Consider the following 26,118-nt stretch of genomic DNA (forward strand, 5'->3'; position numbering starts at 1 on the left):
TTTAAGCAATTTAATATATGACTTAAATATAAGAAGAGGTAATTGGGGTAATTGGGGTAGTTCGAGTAAAAAAATTGTAACAAAAAGATACCGAGGTTAATAATTTATTTAAAAATAACGGATGTGTGAGGAATTAGATAAGATAAAAAAAAGGTTATAGTTAGTTTGGGTGGAGACTGGAGAGCATGAGAGAGGAAAAATATACTGTTCAAATGTAGTTATTTGCAATAGAAGGAAGTGTAACACTAAAAAAAAAGCCGCATTTGATAAGTGTAACATTTAAAAATAAATCGGAGGGAGTACAATTATTCTTATAGAGAGAAATTTCCCAAGTGTGATACTCCCTCCGTTTTTAAATACTTGATCCATTTCTCCATGCGCGGAGTTTTAGGAAAAATTGGAGAAAGTAATAAAATATGGAGGTAGTGGGGTAGTCGAGAAAATAAAAAATTGTAAAAAGCAAAAATAGTGGAAGAATATGATGAGAGAGAATATTATGTTGGGTCTATCAAGTGTGAGAAATGAATTAAATATTGTAAAAACTTTCCAAAAAAAGAAATGAAGCAAGTATTTAAAAACGGCGGAAAAGGAAAGTAGAACAAGTATTTAAAAACGAAGGGAGTATTACATTACTTCAATTTTTTTTTTTTTTTTTTTTTTTTTTTGGGGGGGGGGATTGATACTGACATTATGAATGTATTACTTTTGGGTAATTAAAAATCGTTTTATTTTTTAAAGACCGCTAAATGTCATACCGTATATTTTAACAATTTTTAAAATCTAAAAAAGGAAAAAAAAAAAAAACAGAGAAAAAGTGTAGATAACTGGTTAGAAGTTTAGAACCCTCATCTGAGTATCTCACTCAAACATTGTAATGGCAGTACAAATTTCTGGGGTTTGCTTTCCAAATTCTTTACCAAACAATTGTCTATGGCAACATCAACATCCTCTTAATGAAAGACGCTCACTTGCAGCTTCCGCCTCAACTCATCTGCAGTCCTCATCCACTATTCAGGTTTGTCTTTTTTATTGGATAATGTCTACTATACAATTTCTTCAGAATCAATTTCATTGTCTCAATTCCTTCAATGGGTATTTACCAATTTTTCGTATTGATTCTTCTGTTATGCTCAGTTGTTGTGTTATTGTATTGATTTTAGTGCTAAGTTGCCAACACAATTTAGAGAAATTCCATTAAGTGGCTGTAATTAGTTTTGAATGTGGTTCTGTACAACTTAATATTTGATTATTAATGGAGGGCATTATCTATTGACCCATAGAGGTGTGAAAAACTGACCCGACTCGACCAACTTACTTGACTGGACATGGCTTGGGCCAAGTTGCCAACATGACTGTAACCGGACCGAACATCTGACCAGATTGCTTTATTGAACTGTGTATATGCCAATTAACACACATTAGCTTTAGCTTGTGTTAGGTGCAATTAGGATGATATGTATGTTACCTTCTATCAGTTCTTGTTCTTTGTTGTCAAAATGCGATTATAGATAGTGGACAAATTTGTGGTTGTTTTATATTGTCCTGTTGATAACTAAGGGCTGATAAAGTTGGGATTTTAGGGTTTTAAGGTATAATTTGCCTTAATGGGTTGCTTTATGGTAATGGACTTATGAGAACAATCTCTCGTGTTTGGAGAAATGGTTTGTCAAGGTGTGGTTCATACAACATAAGCCCTTGTTGTGTTTCAGTCTGATGTTGCATACCGCTTAAATTTTATCGCTATCTCGTGTTTTGAGGCTTATGTTATGGTATTCTGATTGTTGTTTCTTTAGATATTTCTTTGCAATATAAAACACACAATTGGTACTATTATTTTGTTTTGATATGGTTCTGGTGCTGGTCTGGTTGTTGGTTCTCTAATTAAAGTATTCCTGAAGATTTCACTAGCTCATTTTACTTTGTGGCTGTATTAAAGAAGAGGTAGCTGCTGCTAGCTGATTAACTAATGTCGGAGGCATATGTTATTTGCATCATTGGATTGCTGAAATTGATGTTCAATAGAGTGAGGTCTTCAAAATAGGAAATGATGAAAAATTCTGATTGTTATGAGATCTATTGTGCTGTGCGCTGTATGGTTGTATAAGTTGCAATATAAATTATGGTTGTAATTCACTTTGAGGCTTTAAGGAATTGCCTCCAGAAGGCAAAGGTTGATGGGATTTACTGATGCTATTCAGACTGTCCGCTATTGCATAGTGCCAGTGTTAATTATGAACTATTAGGGGGACAAGCTTCCATATAACTAGCCTATATAGTTTATGAGAATCCTAGAAAACTGCTTCCTGAAGCAAAAAGAGGAGAGAAAATAGAAACAAAGACGACAAAATTGCAGTTTTTGAACGTGGCACCAAAACTGTGATAATATAACACTCTCAATAAGGGAAATCTACTGTAGGGAAGGTGGTGTAAGTTTTTCTTTCTGTGATGGTCTATTTGATTTGTTCCATTGAGAACATTCTCTTCCCTTGAAGGAGCCTTGCTACTGGAAAGAGAAAGACTCAGTAATGCTGTCATGCAGCACTATTTAATTTTTTATTCTCAAATTCTATAATTTACTTTGAAACCATCCTTTGTTTCTTTGTAACTTAACTTTCCACCCTACTTTATGTAGTATACTCTTAATCTAGCCTTCGCCTTAATATGTTTACTGTGATCTTATTGTTTGAAAGAGCTTGGTTTATATAAATACCTCTATCTCAATATAGTCATTGCAGGAAGGTTTGCACAGAGTTTTAGGTGACTTTATTAATAGAATTGTACTTCCAAATTTTTTTTAATAGAATTGTAGATGTGATGGGAGATAGTGAAGGAATTTTTAAATTGAATGAGAGGGAGTGTGTGACTTAACTTTTGATATTGGAAAGAGAGGCAATAAAATTTCAGCGAGTCCACGCTATAAAAGATCTTCCTTTACCTTGTTTAACCTCTCCATGATCCCACTCTTCCACTCTATGTACCGGTGCACCCTGGGGTCTCCGTCTTACATGCCCGAACCAACGTAGGCGATTTTCCTTAGTTTGTTTGCAATGCCTGCAACACCCACTTTCTTGCGAATAATTTCATTTCTGATTCTATCTCTTATATTGTTCTCGCACATCCTTCTTAACATGCCCATTTGTGTAGCCTCCATCTTTTCAATGTCCTCCGTCTTACAATCCCAACATTCTGTACCATAAAGCAACACTGGTTTTATGGCAGTCCTATGGAATTTCCCCTTCAACTTTGTGAAAAATCTTTAGATTGGATTTTTGCTCAAGTTTATAGATAAGATTATTTTATGTATTTTTTTTTTTTTTTTTTTTTTTTTGTATCTGATGGAAACTTGCAGATTGTTGGTGGGAGCTCAAGTTCGTATATACATGGAACTGGTTGCAGCATACTTGACAGCAGAAAGGTTGAGGATGACTGGTTTGATTTGGATAAAGATCTTCATCACTGGATTAAGGCACTGCGCCCTGTTCAGGTATGTGCTCAGAGAAATTATCTTCATAAGCTGCAACAAGAAGTATATTATATAGGTGTAAATTTTAAAATTTTCTCACACTGTAGCTATTAGCTTTGGCTTTCTGGTTTATTGTCTGGTAATCGCTTCCTTCCAATTCAACAGTGGTACCCTGGTCACATAGCTAAAACAGAAAGAGAGCTAAAAGAGCAACTCAAACTGATGGATGTCGTGGTAGAGGTACGAGATGCCAGAATCCCAATGTCAACAAGTCATCCCCAGGTAGATTATCTCTGATGTATGACTTATATTCATTAATTTAAACTTAAAGTGTGTATTATTATGTTTGTACTTGATGATTGGTGTTATCCTCAGATGGATCTATGGATTGGTAACCGCAAACGTATTATAGTTTTGAACAGAGAAGACATGATATCCACGCCAGACCGAAATGCTTGGGCAGCCTATTTTGCAAAGCAGGGAATAAGAGTTGTATTCTCTAATGGTCAACTTGGAATGGTATATGATCGACCCTTCTTAAGGATCTGGTTCTGAACACAGAAAATGCTGATCTTGTCATTGACTTCATACAGGGAAGCATGAAATTGAGCCGACTGGCAAAATCACTTGCTGATGATGTGAATGTCAAACGACGGGCCAGGGGGCTACTTCCTCGTGCTGTAAGTTGTTGAACTTTCTTGTGTGCTTTTATATTTGATGTCATATTACAATTCCAGGCTTTCCTTCTCTGAGTGGCATGTGTCTTTTTCACGAGATACTTATTGCCTCATAAATTTAAATCTCTCCCTCTTTGTTGCTGAAGAATGACCCTTTCTGTTCTTTGGAATTTGATGAAGCTACAATGTTATTTTGATGATACTTACATCAATCATTTAAAATGCTTGCATTGTTTTTTTCAGAAAATCATCAATTAGTTTCCAAGATAACATCCGACATAGAATTTTTGGCTATTTTTTTTTTCTGTAAGGAAGTAAAGCTTGTTTCTGTGCATAGTTATGTTCCCATTTTTTATGTCTTTTTAACCTCCTTTTCCTCAATGAAAGAAATTGTTAAGTGTGACCAGAAACTCTAGTGTAAGGGAACATTCTTTAAGTGAAAGTTTCAAATGTTAAAACAAACATAGAAAGATTCTACTTGGAATACAAAACTGGATGGGTAAAAAATTCTTTATCTTTTGGGATTTGTTTGTCACAGTGAAAAACGAAATTTCCTTATATAGCTTTTGATTGAATGGGCGGCTGTATGAGTGCTTAAAGGTTAAACCCTCAATGTTCTTGACCTAGGTGTGTGGTCTTACCTTTATTGAGTATTTTGGAAGGTGGTGCAGAAGAAAAGACATATCTCATTTCTTAGAACATAGCTAAGATATTAGAATATGGTATTATGACTTGGGGAAATCTGCTCTGTGTAGGATAGCAGGTGAATAAATGGCTTGATAGGATGCTCTCTGATGTAACAATATTAATATTCAGATTAAGTAATTAGGTATGACCAAAAATCTAGGATAAGGAATTAGGGATAGTGCTGAAACTTCAGTGGCTAAAATTATTTGAAACATGAGGCTGAAGCCTGAAGATAAATAACTTTAGGTTTGATAAGATCTTGTACGTTGTGCTCATTCTTCTTCCTTATTCCCTGATTTCTTTGAAGAGATTCTCCAATGCTGAAAGAAAGATTGGAAATGAATAAGAGTTTTTCTAGTTTTTAACAAGACTTTCGCGAGCTGGTGAAAGTTGGGACATTGTTATTCTAATCTTGCAAATTTACTGTTTCCTCATGGCTCTGAGAGTATGTATACATGATATGTTTAACTTGGTCGTACTGAATTTCATGATGACTTTATCAAATAGGTTCGTGCTGGAATTGTGGGGTATCCAAATGTTGGTAAATCATCATTAATTAATCGTTTATTAAAGCGCCGAATGTGTCCTGCAGCTCCTCGACCAGGTGTTACTCGACAGCTTAGGTAAGTGGTTTTATTGCAATTTCATCATGTCTTTAATCTGAGTATTATAAAATTTATCTTTATTGTCCTGCAAATCTTTATGGCAGATTGAACATGTTTGTGATAACAGGTAACAAAAAGATATTCATGATACTATCATTTTTAAACATTATATCTTGAAAACTGGTTTGAGCAGTAGGTTGTGATCAAACCTCTCACAATCGATTTCAGTTAGATCTTCTATATATACATATTTTTTTTTCCTTGTATACTTTTGGTTCATGTAGCCGACCCACTTATGAAATTAAGGCTTTGATTGATTGATTGTATATGGAGCTTTAGATATGATAGTTAATGGGAGCTGTCTTCAAATTTTGTCTCATTCTCCTCATTTTTCACATTTTTTCTTTGGTTAGGTGGGTTAAGTTCGGGAAGGACCTAGAGTTGTTAGACTCTCCTGGTATAATCCCAATGAGGATCAGTGATCAATCAGCTGCTATAAAGCTTGCTATATGTGATGATATTGGTGAGAGATCATATGATGTCACTGATATTGCGGCAATACTTGTTCAAATGCTGGCGAGGATACCATCAATAGGTTTTACTCTATCTTTTGATGTATTACAGATGGAAATTGGTTATAAAAAAAATATATTATCCCCTTTCTTATTAGTTTGACTGTCAGTATTCGGTAGTGGATGTTTTATTTCTGCTAAAAAGTTAAAAGTTTCAAATAATCAAAATTTTCCTTTTCCTCGCAATCTTTTGCTTAAATATACCTGAAAGTATTTTTAAAAGTCATAAGATGGGTTGATATTGTAAGAGGACAGTCAAGCTGGAACGAAAGACTATTCTTAGCAAGAAGCCTATTTTTTTTTAATAAAACTTTCTCATTGTTCAAGCATTTGCCTCTTGGTTTAGGTACAAAGGCTCTTTACCATCGCTACAGGATTGAGACAGACGGCCAGTCTGGTCAAATGTATGTCCATGAATTCTTGTCTGACTTCAATTGTTGATGGGAGAAACGTTGTCTTTCACAAAGTTGAAACTTTCACTCTTCCGACTGAAGGATATTGTTATATTTTTTATCATTTAATATTGATCGTCAGTCTTCTATATCTCTTACTTTGCAGATTTGTTCACAAGCTTGCTCTCAAATTATTTAGTGGGGATGTTCATCAAGCTTCATTTCGCATCCTTACAGATTTCCGGAAAGGTAAATTTGGCTGGTTTTCTCTTGAAAGACCTCCCAGGGAGAGCTTCTGATGAAACTGAAAGCAAAATGGAGAAAAAGTGATTGGAATTCAAAGGCGAGTAGTACTCTTGCATATATTGTTGTTATTGCTCATTAAAAAATCTTCAGCAGTGAACTCAGCCACAGTTAACCAGGAGATATATATGTGGACAAGCTGGGTAACCATCGAGGATTGAGCTATGTTTTGACAGCTATTATTGGGAAGAACGCGGCCGTCGAATGCTTTGCAGTGATTTCATTTGTCATGGATTACTGCTTTGTTTCTTCATATATTGAATATCTTGTATGGTACTGTACAGAGTAGCGGAGTAGCCATCCTGTAAATTTCATGACTCCCAAGAGATACACGCTATTAGAATTACACTTGAGCATATTGCAGACTGCTAGTGCATAATCAATCAGACAATGTGACGAATGTGTTGTACTATTGTATTTGTATACAGAACTATTTTTTCTGCTTTTGATTTGGTTGCAGTTTTGATTACCCAGGTATAGCAATACTGAATTCACAAGATTGAATTCGATGTTTTTCTACTGAAAACTTTGTATACATGACAAGAATCTGAAATAGTTAACTTTCAACCCCCAATTCCAATTTATAATCCTCTCTTCTCTTCTCAATTTATAATATAATAAATGTACTAGGTAGAGGGAGAAAGGAAGAGATAGATAAAGAGAGTGAAAAAAGGGTGGGGTGGCGCCCATTTTTTCATCAGAAATAGTTTCACGTGTAAAAAAGACGAAAAGTATTGAGATCATAACTATTGAGATTATATTTTGTACCATTTATGATTTTTGTAACTACCACTGATGATTTTGATAACTACCACTGAAATTGTATTGTATACCACTGATAGTGTATTTTGTACAAGTGAAGCTTCAATGGAACTAATTAACAACCTAATAAAACATTTGAACCTTTTTTAAAATACTATTATTGAAATTATATTTTGTACCGCTAAATTTACAATGACAAATTTTAAATCCCACATGAAATGACCAACCTGCCTCTGTGAGACACTTTTAATAAATATCTCTCAACCCTCCGTTTAGAACACCTCCAATATGTCCTTTGTTCCTCCCTTATTGTATGAGCACGGTGGAAACAAGGCTGTCATTGCCAGAAATATAGCTGGCGGTGGGGTTTTTTTTGGGTGGTGGTGAGGATTATGGGTGGTTTTAGTGGTTCTTGTCTTCCTATACTGTGTGGCTGTTTGTTTAGGTGATTAATGTAACTGATTATGGCGATATTATATTTATAAAAACAACAAAGGTAAACTAGTAATGATATTTTTGTCTGGGTGTAAAGCTCAATAATTGTGTGAGCTTTTACTTATTATCACAACCTTTTGCCTTAGCTTACCTCACAAAAAGTTATCCTTCCTGATTACCTAAAAAGTCACTAATAACCACTTTTCGTTTTGCAAATAACCATTTATCCTTAGCTTGCATTGTATGTATAAGCACCCAAATAGTTCAATACTATGAAAAATCATTCTTGGACTCAACCTACACATGGAGTTTTAGAATTTTAAAGGTATATGAGAATATATTTATACTCTCTCCGTCCCTAAATTAAAAGCCTATTTTTATTTATTATGCGAGTAATAAATGCTAGAAAGAGACTTTGTATTAAGGGACGGAGAAAGTATTAGTTAAGTGTATAATTTAATTTATTTATACTAGCTCAATTGTAGCTTATTACCTTTGATTTAGAATTGCACTATAATATTTAGGAAAATGCTAACGAACGCCCCGGGGGCTTTGGATAAGCTAGTTAAAAGTAGAAAGATTAAATAAAAACTAACATTAATTACACTGATTGACGCGTGATTTTGTCATGCTTTCTCAAATTAATATCACTTTAGGTAAGATTTTAAATGCTTATCCAACGCCCCGGGAGAGTTCGTTAGCAAGATTCTTATATTTATTTAATTCTCCTACATAAACCCCTCAAAATCAAGCAAATTATTACGTGGTTAGTTCCTATAAATGCATGTCTACAAAGCTTTAAACGTGCCAAAAGCAGAATTAACCAGTTGCTTGGAAGTAGAAAGTGCTGACAACAATTCTCATAAATGTCATAATAAAATCACAATTGTCATACAAATTAAAGAAAAGAAACAAGGTGAATAATAAAAGGGAACGCACAACAAAAAGAAAATCCTAAAATGTATGAAGATGAAATTTATACCAAAAAAAAAAAAGAAGTTACTTTTGCTAAGCCAGTTACACAACGCTTAGGATGTAAGCTTAATGAGTCATGCATATTGATAAGATTTATACATTGATTTGTGCATGTCATTATGTCAACTCATCTTCATTTTAACCTTTTGTGATAACCCTTTTCTTTATTTTAAGGGAATATATATATATATATATACACACTTTATAACTCTAAAACTTTAGGGCCATTTGGTTCGCAAAGGGGAAAGGGAATGATTAAAAAAAAGGGAAAGAGTGGGAATGGAAAGCAATTTCCTCATTTATTATAGGTTGTTTGTTTACTTCAAAAAAATGGAATGAAAAGTTGAAAATAATTGCACATCCAACAAGGGCAACAATCAACTCCGATCCCGCCTCCTATCCCCTGCGGCGCAGAGCTCCTCCACGGCCCTACCCCCCTTCATCGGCCCCTAACCTCTCTTCCGGCGACGCTACTCCCCTTTCCCTGCAACACCGCCACCCCTCCCTCATCTACCGCCAGTCCGCCACACCAACTCCATGGGTAAAGGTGGATTTCATCCCTCTCTCTTTTTATAGGTAATATTTTGGTAGATCTAGAAGGTTGTATGTTTTTAGAGTGTTATGTGTTGTTTTTTGGGTAATTGGAGGTTGTTTATAGGGTGGTTATGGTTTCTTATTGAGATGATTAGGGTTTTTGTGGTGGTATTGTGGTGGGTGTGATGATTTTCGTGGGTAATTGGTAGTGAATGTGGTGGTTGAGGGTTATTTCGAGTGGAGTTGGGTAGTTTGGGGGAAGATTGTATTTTTTCCGGTGGATTTGGGTAGTTTCGGTGGTGGCTGGGTGGTGGCGTCAGCACGCCGGCAGTTTTTTGGCGTCTGAGCGGTGATTTTGTAGGCGTATGGGAGGTAGTTTCGGTGGTTAGGTGATAGTTGCGGTGGTTGGGCGGTGGTGTTGGTGGTCGGTTGGTGTTTTCAAGGGTGGTCAAGGTAGTTAGAAAGTTGCACTAGTAGAAAAAACATTATGGGAAGCGGTTCAAAACCCCAAATGGGAAGCGGTTCTGAACCGCATGGGTTTAGGGGGCTTGCCAATTGCCATGTAAATGGCAAGCGGTTCAGAACCGCTTCCCATTTGGGAGAAATGGCAAGCGGTTTGGCGCCAAAACCGCTTGCCATTTGCACTTCAAATAACATTATGTCCAGTGCAAATGGCAAGCGGTTTTGGCGCCAAACCGCTTCCCATTTGTAATATTTTTTTATTTTTTATTTTTATATATATAATAATTAATAATAATAATATTACTAGTGACCTGTTTTGATATGCACATTAATATGTAATTTTAAAAATTATTATTATTATTAATATTATTATTAATTAATATTATTAATTAATATTAATAATTAATAATAATTAATTAAAAATATTACAAATTTTGGAATAATAATAATTCAATAACAATAAAATGCATAATAATAATAACATATATAAAACTCATAAATAATGTATAGTACTAATTACAAATAAGTAATATAATGTACATATGGATTTAATAAAAATAAAAAAGATATAGTAACTAAATATTAATTGTTCATAAATAAAAAAAAAACTCAATCTCATTCATTATTTAACTAACACATATACATTATATATTCTACCTAGATGCCATCAAATGTCACAAAAAAAGCCCACATGTCGCGAATTTCATCAACTTCTTCCTTTGTCAAAGGGCCTTCCCTTTGAATCTTACAAACCTTTGAAAAGAAAAAAATACCAAACATTAAACATCATTCACATATTACATAAAATTCAAACTAATAATTAAAAAATAAAAATGTATATATGTTAAATATTTCAAACATCATTCTAACTTACCCGATTTAGCATTCTACTAAGTTTTAGGACGGCTTTTACCAAAAAACGCCTATTTCACTACTACTTTGCCCGATTTCTACATTTCTTATCTAATGAGCTATTTCTCTATCATAACATGTCTATTACAACTAGTCTTAGGTGTGTAATGTTTGAAATCATAGCAACTTAGCATTCTACTAAGTTTTAGGACGGCTTTTACCCGAAATCGCCTATTTCACTACTACTTTGCCCGTTTTCTACATTTCTTATCTAATGAGATATTTATCTATCATAACATGTCAATTACAACTAGTCTTAGGTGTGTATTGTTTGAAATCATAGCAACTTAGCATTCTACTAAGTTTTAGGACGACTTTTACCCGAAATCGCCTATTTCACTACTACTTTGCCCGTTTTCTACATTTCTTATCTAATGAGCTATTTATCTATCATAACATGTCAATTACAACTAGTCTTAGGTGTCTAATGTTTGAAATCATAGCAACTTAGCATTCTACTAAGTTTTAGGACGGCTTTTACCCGAAATCGCCTATTTCACTACTACTTTGCCCGTTTTCTACATTTCTTATCTAATGAGCTATTTATCTATCATAACATGTCAATTACAACTAGTATTAGGTGTCTAATGTTTGAAATCATAGCAAATGCTCGATTTCGTTACTACTTTGCCCGTTTTCTACATTTCTTATCTAATAGGCTATTTATCTATCATAACATGTCAATTACAACTAGTCTTAGGTCTCTAATGTTTGAAATCATAGCAAATTAGCATTCTACTAAGTTTTAGGACGGCTTTTACCCGAAATCGCCTATTTCAGTACTACTTTGCCCGTTTTCTACATTTCTTATCTAATGAGCTATTTATCTATCATAACATGTCAATTACAACTAGTCTTAGGTGTCTAATGTTTGAAATCATAGCAACTTAGCATTTTACTAAGTTTTAGGACGACTTTTACCCGAAATCGCCTATTTCACTACTACTTTGCCCGTTTTCTACATTTCTTATCTAATGAGCTATTTATCTATCATAACATGTCAATTACAACTAGTCTTAGGTGTGTATTGTTTGAAATCATAGCAAATTAGCATTCTACTAAGTTTTAGGACGGCTTTTACCCGAAATCGCCTATTTCACTACTACTTTGCCCGTTTTCTACATTTCTTATCTAATGAGCTATTTATCTATCATAACATGTCAATTACAACTAGTCTTAGGTGTCTAATGTTTGAAATCATAGCAAATTAGCATTCTACTAAGTTTTAGGACGGCTTTTACCCGAAATCGCCTATTTCACTACTACTTTGCCCGTTTTCTACTTTTCTTATCTAATGAGCTATTTATCTATCATAACATGTCAATAAAACTTTCTAAGGTGTCTAATGTTTGAAATCATAGCAACTTAGCATTCTACTAAGTTTTAGGACGGCTTTTACCAAAAATCGCCTATTCCACTTCTACTTGCCCATTTTTTAAATTTTTTTTCGTTTGGAATTTGTTTTCACAAACATTGCCCATAATACACTAACAATGCAAGTACGCAAAAATTACACAAAATTGCATGAGCGGCTCGGTTTCTTGAACGGCTGCTGCAGCTGCCTAGGGTGCTGCCTGGGCTGCAGCAACAGCTGCCTTGGCAGCTCCTAGGCTGCTGCAGCTGCTGCCTGGGCAGCTGCCTAGGTTGCTGCTGCGGCTGCCTGGAAGTTGTTGCAGTTTGGTGGCTGGCTGCTTGCAGCTGCCTGGCATAACCCGAGGCAGTTGCCTCGGGTGCTCACTTTCTCATTTTTTGCATTTTGTATTAAATGACCTAATGGCTTTAGAGCAGATCCATATTAAGTAGTCTTGGGTGTCTAAGTATTTGGACAAAATCGCCTATTTGACTTCTACTTTGCCCGATTTCTACATTTCTTATCTAATGAGCTATTTTTTTTTTATCATAACATGTCAATTATAACTAGTCTTAGGTGTCTAATGTTTGAAATCATAGCAAATTAGCATTCAACTAAGTTTTAGGACGACTTTTACCCAAAATCGCCTATTTGACTTCTACTTTGCCCGATTTCTACATTTCTTATGTAATGAGCTATTTCTTTATCATAACATGTCAATTATAACTAGTCTTAGGTGTCTAATGTTTGAAATCATAGCAAATTAGCATTAAACTAAGTTTTAGGACGGCTTATACCCAAAATCGCCTATTTGACTTCTACTTTGCCCGATTTCTACATTTCTTATGTAATGAGCTATTTCTTTATCATAAAATGTCAATTATAACTAGTCTTAGGTGTCTAATGTTTGAAATCATAGCAAATTAGCATTCAACTAAGTTTTAGGACGGCTTTTATTCAAAATCGCCTATTTGACTTCTACTTTGCCCGATTTCTACATTTCTTATCTAATGAGCTATTTCTTTATCATAACATGTCAATTACAACTAGTCTTAGGTGTCTAATGTTTGGAATCATAGCAAATTAGCATTATACTTAGTTTTAGGACGGCTTTTACCCGAAATCGAACCGAAAAAAAGTAAAAACAAGTACCTCCTCAATGTGTTGGGCTTCAGTGCACCTATTGACTATGTCATGCATAAACCTCATCACGTGGAGGGCACAGTCAACGCTGTTGTCTTGTTGCCCATACTAACATGACACAAAGTTAAAATAGTCATGCATAGCCATAACTCAAGGCAATTTTATTAAATAAATCAATATATCAAGGCTTTACCTTCGCATATTTCCACGTGGGACCCGCAATCGAACGACAATTCAACTTCTTCATAACACTTTAAAAAAATAAATAACAAACAATTTAGGAACATAGCCACTCAATCACTTAGGTAATGATACAAAACAATATATAGGAAGCGGTATGTACCTATTCAATAGGTTATTCACTAGCAACTTCCTTGGTGGCCATATACGAGCCGAGTCAAAGTAGTAGATTGTGTTATTGGAAACACAAATCACCATAAGGCTCCAATGTAGACTACATGTATATTAAAGCAAATATCAATCCATCAATTGTTATGCGTCAACATCTATACTTAACAAACAAATTAAGAGTGACATATTTAAACTTACTCCTCAAAACAAGGGGCTAATAAGAACTTGTTTCCCGCACGCATTGATTCTCTAATACCCCGCTCAAGGTAATCTATCACATCACGAGGGTTATGCAAGCATTTGGTTACGGAGGTCTGCTCGGGGCATAACCACCCAACTGCTGCTTCACCATCGGGTTTACTAGCAAGGAGCTCCTGTAGTGACCTTCAAGAAAGTAATGTGTGCAAGCAATTACTAGTTGCATTGTTTTGGTACGAAAATATCAAAAATACAATATGTTTAGAAATAGTCTCGTTAATTTACCTCATGAAAGTTTGAATGATGGAAATGTTAAGCATGGAACCGGTTAGAAATTCCGTCACATCCTCTCTAGAAATGTATGCGATCGCATCCTCATCATAATGGAACAATGCCTTAGGCAAGTTCACTTGAATATGTGTACCCGTAGGCAACTCACTAACACGATTGTGAAGAAAAGTACATGCTTTCGAAAGCGACCTAAGGACATTGACTTCTACGAGTGGAGTACATGAAGCTCTCAAACTCTTATTCAACACTTGTCCTTGTTCCATCTTTGGAGGACCTTTTTCCTTGGATTTTGGCTTCTCCACCTTCTTCCTTTTAGCGGACTGAATTTCCATAGTAATCTAGTAGCATAAAAGAACATGGTCATTGCATAAAGCAATGTTAATCTAGTTACATACAAGTATTTACATATAAGTAGTGTTTACGTACTTACCCCTCCTACCAACCTCAACTGATCACGTGGCCATTGCACAAAGCTCCTGGTCGCGTCACGCAGCTTAAAAAAATCATATTCCTCTTTAGGCACCGGTAGTGGTAAGTCCTTAAACCCAGCAACTATAGAATCGATCCCGACCGAGATGTAATGGGTGCTAGTATTAGACTTAAAATGGACCTTGTCAAAAGGTTGTGCACTACCATACCCCACCAACTGCAACTGTCCACCGGTGTTTTCCCCGGGGTGAAGAAGCTCACAAGGCGTCTCTTCCTACATATTTGGTTAGGAGTTAGGACATAAGTTAAGAAATAACAAACGAAAGCCTAACATAAGAAAAGCTGATTACGTAGTGAAGTTCACCTTAACATCTGGGAAAGGTTCAGGCATCGGATTTGCTCTCTTCAGTGACTCTGCATCCATAGGACTAGGATCCTGCAAAAGTAAAATAATTAAACATGCAAACGACCTCATTATACGAACTTCATATGACATAATTCGTAGTTGTACTAAAATTACCTCTCTCTCAACTACTGGATCGTCCTCGGGGCCTCCTGGGTGACTACATGAGTCTACTGGGGTACTCGAGGGAAATGGCAAAGGCGGCAAGTTCATGTGCTTCAGAATGGCATTGAATTGACTTTGCATCTGTTCTTGCAGCTCCACGTGTATCTCCGCCTTAATTGATTCCTTTTCCTTCTCATCAATCCGATATGGAGAATTAACACTTGATCTGCGTTTTGCTGATTTGGTGTATTCTGAACCCATCATCTTCTCCCACCCTATTTGTTTCCCGCCAAAACCAATTACTCGCCCAGGGTGGTATGGTTTTCCCAAAGCTAAGGTGAAAGGATCATGTTCGATGCTTGGAGTCAGCTTGCCTTCAATCACTTCCGAAGTATGCTCGAGCTTTAACAACACAAAAATTTATCAGATCTAAGTACAATGTACTTGAAAAGGAAATATAATTAATAAGTAGAAAAATTTGCTTACAAGTGCATCTGCTACTACTTTCTTATCCGGTTGCATGACATACTTTCCGGTTTCCTTGTCCATCCCATGCATAGCACACCACCAGTCAATTGCACGATTAACCAAAGTTGTGACCGTGGAAGAAAGTGGTTTATCAGTTGATGACATTATGGATTTGGGGTATAGACCCGCTTTGACCCACTTTGGTCTTGCCTCCGCAAAGGACTTACAACCCATATGATGGTTATACAATTTCTTTCTGGCATTGATTCTAACTTGTTCACTTTTTTCCTACACATTCAGAAATATATGTTAGCATTAGCCATTGTAAGAAACTAAATATGAGTAGCCGACTCTATTGATAAATAAAAACATACAAGTGCGGTCCTAGTAGAAGATTTTTCCACAAACTTCTCCCAATCATCCACCGTTATTTGTGGATATGAATCCCACGGTTTCTTATCGTATTTCTCTTCTTCTCCATCTGCAGGCACATTTTTCTTTGGTCTTCTCTTTCTTCTCTTATGGATCCATCTCGTCCTCAAGTAACTCTTGAAGTTTTTGAATCTCTCTTGTACAAAAGCTTCAAAGACTTTTCTCTTGGCCGGCTCATCAGGAATATGGAACATACTCTGTAATTGGCGCAAACATCCACGTTAGGCAAGAGAAAAAAAATGAAAAAAAATGGGGAAAAAAAAAACCCCGTGAATCAGGCAAGGCAGCAGCCGAGGCAGCTGCAGCAGCCCAGGCTGCTGCCCAGGCAGCTGCAGCACCTAGGCAGCAGCCCAGGCAGCTGCAGCACCCAGGCAGCAGCCCCGGGCAGCTACCGGCTGCAGCCCTCGGGTTAGGCCCGGGGGAGGTTTTTGCAATTTTTTTTTTTTGCCAAGATATATATGAATTTAAAATAAAAGTGTGATTGAAATAAATACTTACCATAGTATCGTCCCAAAATGTTTGAAGCAACCCGTGAGGTATATCTGCAAACTTAAGTGTGATTGGTATTTTACGAGTTAGAATGCCAACTTGACTAGAAAATTTGTCGCGCCATTGGCCAGTAGGTTGACCTAACTCATCAAACTCAAGCACCATAGGAACGCCGGGTTTCTTGAAAGCTTTAGTAGCACCCCTACTCCTTCTGTTCACCGGTGGCTTTACCCCTCCTCCACCACCGGTTTTTTTCACTTGCCTTTGCATTTGAGTTTCACAATGTGAATCACCTACAACTTCGGTAACCACATTATCATCAATAGGTGGGGCAGTTTCAGCTATACGCTCAAATTCATCAAGCTTATGTTGGAACTCTTCATAAGCTTGGTCTTCCGGTTCCCCCATATCCGTCTCCTTATTAACATCATACAACTCGTCACCATCATCATCATCCATATCCTCATCAGAATGAAGGTTCTCATCAGGATCCATGATATGTGCACACCTACAGTAAACAAGCAAAGCATGTTGTTAGTCATCGGTAATGGCAATCAAATCTGAGGCACGAAGAAAGACAAACACTTACCCAACTTCTTTGGTTTCATAACAAATTCACATATAATCCTCTAAAAAATTCATATATTTAGTTCATATTGCATGCTTATACGTTGAAAATACAAAAAAATAAAACACTTCCCGAAATAAACAAAGTTGTTGGAGCATAAGATATTTAGTAAATAAAACATGCATTAATAAAAGTACCTCATTCGTGTATTCCCTGATTGTGGTCAGATCGAATATAAGATCTATCATCATCTACATCAGTTGCTACATCAAGTGTAGGAGCAGTGAAAGGGGGAGAATCATCAAATGCATCATATTCTTCCTCGTCCTCAACCTCTCCAACCCCTAAAATTCTCCTTTTGCCAGCCAGGACGATGGACCATCTTGGATCGGACGGGTCAGTTACATAGAACACTTGCTTAGCTTGAGATGCAAGGATGAATGGTTCAAGACTATCCCACAAGTGGCCAATATCTACAAGAGTGAAGTCATCATTTCTCACGTTGCGCCTATTATTATCGACCCATTTACACTTAAATAGACCAACCTTGAAGTCACGGTAATCTAGTTCCCATATTTCCTGAATTCGTCCATAGTATGATAATAGTGCGTCAACTGGTGATGTATCCTTCGCACTTGCAAACTCTCTTGATGAAGCCACAAGAGTGACACCACTATTTTAAGTCGATGAGGATTTCTGATCCCGACTTTCAGTCCAAAATATGTACCCATTTATATCATATCCCTCAAATGAATGAACATCTTCCTTTGGACCATAAGCTAGCCACTTTATTGTATCAGACACAGTCTCATCCAATTGACGCATCACACGATCATGGAACCACTTAAAAAACATCTTATTATGCAACTGCATAGTGCTCTTTCCCCTTTTGATGGATATTCAACACGCAAACTATCCATGTGCTCTTCTAAATATGGGTGAACCTCCGCAATATGATGAAGCACAAATAGGTAAGCTTGCATGATTTGATTTCGAGCAGCCCAGATCCTTTTTGACCCGATTGTGCCATGACCATCAAGTCTCCCTTCATGTCGGGAAGTGGGAAGCCCAATAGGTTTGGCAACGACAACATACTCTGCCACGAAATTCCCAATCTCCTCGGACACAATTCCTTGTATCATACTGCCTTCTGGATGGGCTGAATTTCTTACTTTATCTTGCAGTGTACCCATGTGTCGTTCAAAAGGGTAGCACCACCTCATAAATACTAAACCGCACAAATTAATCTCACGAACCAAATGCAGAATCAAATGCACCATTATGTCAAAAAGTGAAGGTGGGAAAAACATCTCAAATTTGCACAAAGTTACCACAACAATCGCCTGGAGAGCATCAAGTGTAAAGGGATCAAGAACTTTGCTGCAGATAGTATTGTAAAACCCACAGAGGCTTGTTATAACTTCTCTCACGTGCTTTGGTAAAATACCACGAAGTGCAATCGGTAGGAAAACTTGCATCATCATGTGACAATCATGGGATTTCATACTTGTCAACTTTAATTCTCCATTTAAGGAAACAAACCTTTTCATGTTTGACGAAAACCCATATGGAAGCTTAATGTCATACAAACAAGCACAAAACCTCCGTTTTTCTTCCTTTGATAATGTGTAGCAAGCTGGAGGTAAATACACCTTTTGGTTCTTTCCTTTTCCATCACCTTTCTTCTTTGCGATACCCGTGGCCTTTTCCTTGCGCTTCCCCTTACGGTTTTGACCACCATCTTCGTTTCCCTTTTCCTTAACCTTCGCCATCCCTACCTTAGCTTGAACCCACAACTCCGGACGAACACCCCACTCTTGCAAATCTAACCGCCCACTCTTGCCATCCTTCGTTTTTCCAGGAATGTTCATAATTGTCCCCAGAATTGCATCACAAACATTCTTCTCTATATGCATCACATCGAGACAATGTCTAACATCATGTTCTTTCCAGTACTCAAGCTTCCAAAAGATTGATTCCTTTTTAAAGAGAGCGTGTGGGTCAATTGGTTTTATTGTTTTACCAAAAACACATGGAATACCCTTCACTCTCTCATAAACCTCCTTTCCACTCAATGGCCTAGGCGCAACCCCCTCCTCAACTTTCCCATCGAAGGCCTTTTTCTGCTTATGATACGGATGATCGCGCCTAAGAAATATTCGGGTCCTCACGTACACATCTTTGCCATAGTGGTCAAGGTACACGTTTGGTGTGTCATCAATACAAATGGGACATGCTTTATGCCCTTTGTTCTTGTACCCGGACAGATTGCCATATGCAGGAAAATCATTGATGGTCCACATAAGGGCAGCACTTAAAAGAAACATCTCGTTCTTATGGGCATCATAAACGGTAACACCTTCGTCCCACATCTTTCTCAAATCATCAATAAGGGGCTCAAGGTAAACATCAATGTCGTTTCCAGGTTGCCTTGGCCCCGTTATCAAAAGTGAAAGCATTATATATTTCCGTTTCATACACAACCACGGAGGAAAGTTGTAAATCACTAAAAGTACCGGCCATGTGCTGTGTTTAGTACTAAGAGTGCCAAATGGATTCATACCGTCCGTGCACAACCCAAGCCTTAAATTTCTGACTTCACCACCAAATGCCCTAAACTTCATATCGATGTTCTTCCATTGTGGAGAGTCAGCGGGATGCTTCAACAAACCATTTTTCTTTCTTCCCTCAGCATGCCATCTCAGGTTCTTGGCGTCTTTTGGTATTGAAAATAGACGCTTTAACCTTGGAATAATAGGAAGATACCACAACACCTTGGCAGGAGGTCCTTTACTACCAGCATTGCAGCTTGATCTCTTGTAACGCGACTTACCGCAACGTGGACACTCCTCCGACTCTTCATATTCATTTCGATACAGAACACAGTCATTAGGACATGCATGTATCTTTTTATACTCCAAACCAAATGGACACATTAGTTTCTTTGCATAATAATAGGAATTAGGAAGTTCATTCCCATCTGGCAACATATCACATAACGCAGTCAACAAAGAAGTGAAACTAGTGTCACTCTAGTTATGCTTAGACTTAATGTTAAATAGTGTAAGCACGGCTGAGAGTTTTGTGTATTTTTTGGACCCGGGATACAAAGGCTTTTTGGTAGCCTCTGATAATGACTCAAATACATCAGGTCGGTCACCAAATTCACCTTCAACATCACGCATCATCTCATCCAAGTGATCATCACCACCACCATCCTCGGTGTCATCCCCTTCACCACCATCATCACTCCCATTTTCTTCTTCAACATGAATCTCGGCACTTTCAACATGCGTCTCATTGCCAACAACATTCTCCCTATACGATCCCTTCTCACCATGCCAAACCCAAATATGATATTGAGGCATAAACCCATGACATTGTACATGAGCACATGATGGTATCCACACTATTGACCCTTATGACATTATTACAATTGACACAAGGACAATAAAGGTAATTAATACCCATTCTAAGCTAATACTGTGAAGCACTCTTGCAAAACTCTTGAACCCCATTAAAAAATTCCAATGTATCACGTCTACCATACATCCAAACGCGATCCATTGACGCTTTAAATTGCCTTTAAACATACCAACACATTTCAAACAATGATAAATGTAACATATATTATGTAATCAAAGTACATAGCATATATATCATCCATATATCGTAAAAATGAATGCTCCCAAAAGGTCCTTATCACTCCAACCTAACCCATCCTTGAACGTCTAATCTCACTAGTGAATGTATGTCAACTTTTCAATTTTAAGGAAAATCCGGCAGCATTTCCCCCCAGTTCTCCAAGTACACGATGTAGGTAATAACTTACCTACATATGTACCCAGAGAACATGGTGAGAAAATGAGAAGCCCGGATATTCCTTAAAATCGAAAAAGAGACATACATTCACTACCTAAGTGAGATTAAACGTCCAAGAACAGTCCCAATTGGAGACTATTCAAGACTTTCTCCTATTGAGAAAGACTCGAACGGGTATCTAGGCAAATGATGATGCAAGCATTCAATTATTATTTGCATTTATTTGACATTCAACAATAAACAAGTTCATTCATTTAAATAGGGCTAATAATTAAATTAACATACATACAAAATCAAACTAAGTTTACTTTTATATATATATATATATATATATATATATATATATATATATATATATATAGCAATCCATTATATTCATACGTTGCAATTTACTAACCACATTTAACAAACTAAAATGTTAACTAATATGTATTCTATTCATAAATTTCATTTAAAGCTACTCAAATTCAAACAATATATATATACATATGAAACTTGGATTAACTACTTGAAACCCTAACTTGAAATTTTGGAATAACAAACAATTAATACTAATTAATACATATGAAACTCAAATTTAGCAAGAACTCACCCTAATTTAAGAGTGAGAAAGACAAAGATTAAAGATTGAAGAATGCGTGCTTGGGCTCGGTTCAACAACACCCTCGAACATGCACCACCACCAAACACCGGCAGCCTCGAGCAACCACCAGCAAACTCGACCAACCAGCAGCAGCCTCGACCCACCACTTGCAGCAGCCTCGACCCACCACCAGCAGCAGCCTTGACCCACGACCCACGACCCCCAAACGCAGCTTCAATAGCCAAATTTAAAAAAAAAATGAATATGAATGGAGTGGTGGTGGTGGTGGCTGGAATCTGAAGAAGTGAGAAGAGAGGTGAGGACGAGGGAGACACAGAGGAGGAGTGAAGGCGGGGAAGCTCAAAAATTTGGGAAGAGAGGAGAGGGTGAATTGAAATTACAGGGAGGGTGTACTGTATATCGAGCCCGCTTTTTTTTTTTTTAAAATGGTAAGCGGTTCAGCCTTGAACCGCTTGCCAATTTAACAAATGGTAAGCGGTTCAAGGCCAAACCGCTGGCCATTAGTTAAAAGGCAAGCGATTCGCGCCAAAATCGCTTGCCATTTCACTTCCCTCTTTTTTTTTTATTAATCTAATGGGAAGCGGATTTTGTAAACCGCTTGCCTATAACCGCTTCCCATCACATTTATTCTACTAGTGTTGGTCTAGGTAGTTGGCTGAAGAGGATTTTGGGGGTTTGAGTGATTCTCTTGGGGGGGGGGTGTGGGGAATGAGAGTAGAGGAAAATGGGGTAATGAGAGGGGTAAAGGGAATGATTGATTTTGTCTATCAAACATCAACAAAGGAATTCATGGTAGTTGATTCCCTTTCCCTTTGTTGAATACGCCCAACCAAACGACCCCTTAATACTCAAGTTCAAACATACTTTAATATATATATATATATATATATATATATATATATAGCCTTTTAAAAATAATTATCCTAATAATAACAAGCCAAGCAATGAGCAATTGCTCCATATCTAATACGGAGTATTATGATGTTTATATACAGGTATATAAAGGATATATCCCGTACATTATCACCGGCTATTTCAGTAATAAGAAAAATTAAGAAAAGACGAAGAGCATATACCTTTTGTATGGAATTTGTCAGTATACACTCGGCTACATCATACACCAAATATTAGATTTTGCTCTCATTTGATGATTAAATGAAAAAAATCATTAAAATAAAAATAAAATACTAATAGGTGTACGGTGTACCCAGGTGTATAACAGTTTATAACAATCAATCTCTCCCTTTTGTCAGTATTTACAAAATAAAAAAGCTAGTATAGTGGACATCACGAGCTGGGCAACTTTAATAAAGAAAGGGCAACATCACAGTTATTTCAGTTATACTATGAAGATGAGCATCCTATCATCAAATTAAGTAGTGATAGATATGGTTATTGGTTATTTCCTTATTTAGGTACTACATTATCCATAACACTAGCACTTCATTCACGTTTCGACAGATCGACAACCCTATTTTTAAGATTTCGGCAACAACTCTTGTACGTAATATAATTACTCATCAAGGAGTTAAGGTTTATATATGACAAACAGTTACAAGCTCAAAACAAGTACTTGGATCTCAATACTTAAAAAAGTCAAAAGTTACTCCAATTTCATCATCTCACATTTGTTACATTTTACATTACAAATTAAATATTCAACCTCTATATCTTTGAGACTTTAACCATTGGATAATACAAATAATGTAGATAAAATTTACGTACCCTTGTATTTTATATTTCTAATCTATTATTATATATACCCTCGTTATCCGGTTTTCAATATATATAATTACGTTAATTTTGCTAATTTCAATAATTATCCTATATATGTTATGCCATGGAGGTTTTCTACTTAATAAAACTAATAATCCTTTTTCTCAATATTTAAATGCAAGCAATAATGATCTCTTAATAATGTCCTATTAATAATGGATGTCAAAGCATCATTAAATGGGTTTCATAAAAAATTAAAAAAAAAAGAGTTCTATAAAAATATACAAAAGATAAATACATTAAACGTGTTAATTGTTCAAGACACATAGTTCTTGACATTTAGGTGATCAGTTGTTTAATTATCTGATTATTTATTTGAAAAAAAGAGGTGGAATTAAAATTATAGATATGATAAAAGATATTTGGGCATATTCTATTGAATTTCATAATATTAATCGGGGAACCTGAATATCTTTTTTTAAATAATATTTGGATTATCTTCGTTTCTAAATTTCTCTTCAAAAAAAAAAAAAACTTCATTTCTAAATTAAACAATGTAGAAGCGAAAATCCCTTATAGAAAATTTATCATCATTCATAAACTTAATCCATTTTTTTACACGTAATTTAAGTAAGGAGAATGACTCTAACATAAACTCAATTGATGTCATGGATTTCTTTGTTTCATATTTGCTGGTCAAACGCTTGAAAATGGAGATTAGTGAGGGATCTTTACTTCAAGATTCAAGTACTACAAGTGGAAAAATTAATCTTGTGATATCAAAGTTACAAGATGAATTCCCAATTAGATACACCAAGTAGACTTTACTAGCATGCACTTCATTCATGTACAACGAATGAGTTTTCACCAGCTCCTAGATAAAATATTTTTGTGAGTGTTAAATGGAGAGAAGATAGAATTGTATGTGATGAGGAGAGATTAGAAAGAAATGAGTTGACATTTTAAAAGGAAAGGAGAACATTTGTTATATTACGAGTAGTAAATGATAAATGTTACACATAATATGAATATATGAAAGTTTGTGTAATACCAGCAACTAACGTGTGCGGCTGCCACACCGTGTGGCCAACTAACACTTGAATAACCCTTGACTAGGTAACCCTTAACCGACCGAATAACTCCTAATCAAGTAACTCCAAACTGAGTAACCCCTGACCAATTAACCCCTGACGAACCGAGTAACCCCAACCGACCGAGTAATCCCCTGATTGATTGAGTGAGTGACCTCTAACCAAGTGAGTAACTCTTAACTGATCGATCCTGACCAAATAAGAAGTAGCCCTGGCTATTCTTTTAGAAAAATAATAATAATAAATAAATAAATACCAGTATGAAATAGAGTTAGGGCCTGTTCTCATTGACTAAACTCAGCTGAACTGAATTGAACTGAATATTTTATAAGAGAAAGAAATTAGAAGATGAACTGAACTGAGCTGAATTGAACTGAACTGAACTGAATTTCAATGTATGAAAACAAACCCTTATAAACCGTCAACAGCTAGATGACCAATTGGGGGTCAGCTAATTAAAGGGCGAGAATCCAACAGGTGCGATCCACGCACGTAAAATTAGACATAATGACGTGGATGATAAAAAACAAGCCCTTTAATTTGGTGTCAATGTGTAAATGGTTGTGTTTTAGAGGAATGAAAAAGCAATGTCGGTTACTAAATCCTTGCTTTTGTAAAGCTTGACATCGTTGTAGGCCCCCTTGTATTTGGTTGACCAAAAGAGATCAATCGGTAAGTCGTTATGCAAAATTCTTTGATAAATTATTGATCTACGAAGTATTTAAGATGCTATAAGTATAGATTGAAAGGCTTCTGTATTACTAAAAAAAATTACCACCAATAAGATCCTGGCTTAGCAAACTATACTATATATTGAAAAACGTTCCTAACTAAGGGCGTCACCCTATATTTCACCAACAGGATGCCACATCTTCCAATTAGAAACCAACAAGATACCAAGTCACCCAATTAGAAAAATATGAACGGCATCCATCAATTAAAAAAATGTTTATGTCAAGAATCAAATTTAAATTCGTTGGGAAATGTATAAGAAGTCATACCATCTTTACTAACTAATAATTTTGCATATTTATTCTTCTAAATACGTAGTAATAGTTAATGTAGACCATTAGAGTGTATATATTTGTACTTTTACATTTGTCATTTGTAAAGTAGTTTGGAGTTCTTCAATCTATATATTAACAAGAAGACAAATTGTTTTCTTTGATTAAATCTAAACTAAATAGATATCTTTAAGATTATTATGTTCATAAAAAAATAAAGGAAATTTTGACATTTTCTACCACTAAAAACACCGTACGTGCTTCACATTTACTACCGGTTTAATTTTTTTTTTTTTACTTTACTACCACCCAAATTACACTTTGTTATAATTAACTACCACTTAACAGAATCTGTTAGGATTCCATTAAGTTTATTATAAAAAAAAAATTAATTAAAAAAAAACCAGCCCCTCACTGCTAACCCCTCAAATCAGCTGCTCCTCCCCCTCCTCCCTCCCGGCGGCCGGCGCCCTGAACTTCAGCCGGTGCCGGCGACCCCACCCCCTCCCTTTTCCCCACCAACGCTACAGCCCACCCCCTCCCTTTTCCCCTTCTTTGCCTCGACCTCGACCCCCACCATAAATCGAAAACTGGCCACCCCTTTCCATACCCCCACCGGAATCGATCCCTCTCCCCTTTCCCTCCACCGGAATCGACCCCTTCCCCTTCCCCCACCCAAAAAACGATACCCCTAACCCGAAACCACCGGCCCGAAACCATCTTAAACGAGTTTTAGGGTTTCGCTTATGGTGGTTTATTTTGGGGTGGTGGTTTTGGGTTAGGGGTGGCCGAAAAGGGTAGGGGAAGGGGAGTGGGTCGAGGAACGAGGAGGGGGACGATTTCGGTGGGGTTAATGGAAGGGGGTGGCCAGTTT

The 26,118-nt window shown here is 36.4% G+C and overlaps 2 protein-coding genes and 1 long non-coding RNA gene across 3 annotated transcripts; 1 reads left to right on the forward strand and 2 right to left on the reverse strand.

The window, feature by feature from the left end:
* The first annotated feature begins 653 nt into the window (after positions 1 to 653).
* On the forward strand, positions 654 to 7,225 carry LOC110720562 (DAR GTPase 3, chloroplastic-like). Its single transcript, XM_021899598.1, has 9 exons — positions 654 to 1,015; positions 3,350 to 3,484; positions 3,629 to 3,745; positions 3,839 to 3,982; positions 4,057 to 4,143; positions 5,335 to 5,450; positions 5,846 to 6,027; positions 6,351 to 6,408; positions 6,563 to 7,225. Exons 1-9 carry the CDS (start codon positions 875 to 877, stop codon positions 6,693 to 6,695), a joined length of 1,113 nt encoding a protein of 370 aa, XP_021755290.1. The 5' UTR covers positions 654 to 874; the 3' UTR covers positions 6,696 to 7,225.
* A 3,125-nt stretch (positions 7,226 to 10,350) lies between these two features.
* Positions 10,351 to 14,225, reverse strand: LOC110720555. The gene is made up of 4 exons (XR_002511338.1): positions 14,108 to 14,225; positions 13,823 to 14,008; positions 13,283 to 13,727; positions 10,351 to 10,620 (listed from the first exon to the last, which is right to left on the reverse strand). It is a non-coding gene; the product is annotated as an uncharacterized LOC110720555 (long non-coding RNA).
* Positions 14,226 to 14,354: 129 nt separating this feature from the next.
* Positions 14,355 to 15,311, reverse strand: LOC110720537. Its single transcript, XM_021899573.1, has 4 exons — positions 15,063 to 15,311; positions 14,907 to 14,978; positions 14,557 to 14,816; positions 14,355 to 14,451 (listed from the first exon to the last, which is right to left on the reverse strand). Exons 1-4 carry the CDS (start codon positions 15,309 to 15,311, stop codon positions 14,355 to 14,357), a joined length of 678 nt encoding a protein of 225 aa, XP_021755265.1.
* Positions 15,312 to 26,118: the final 10,807 nt, after the last annotated feature.

The sequence above is a fragment of the Chenopodium quinoa genome, unplaced genomic scaffold, assembly GCF_001683475.1.
Source record: "Chenopodium quinoa cultivar QQ74 unplaced genomic scaffold, ASM168347v1, whole genome shotgun sequence".
In the NCBI taxonomy this organism is placed as follows: domain Eukaryota; kingdom Viridiplantae; phylum Streptophyta; class Magnoliopsida; order Caryophyllales; family Amaranthaceae; genus Chenopodium; species Chenopodium quinoa.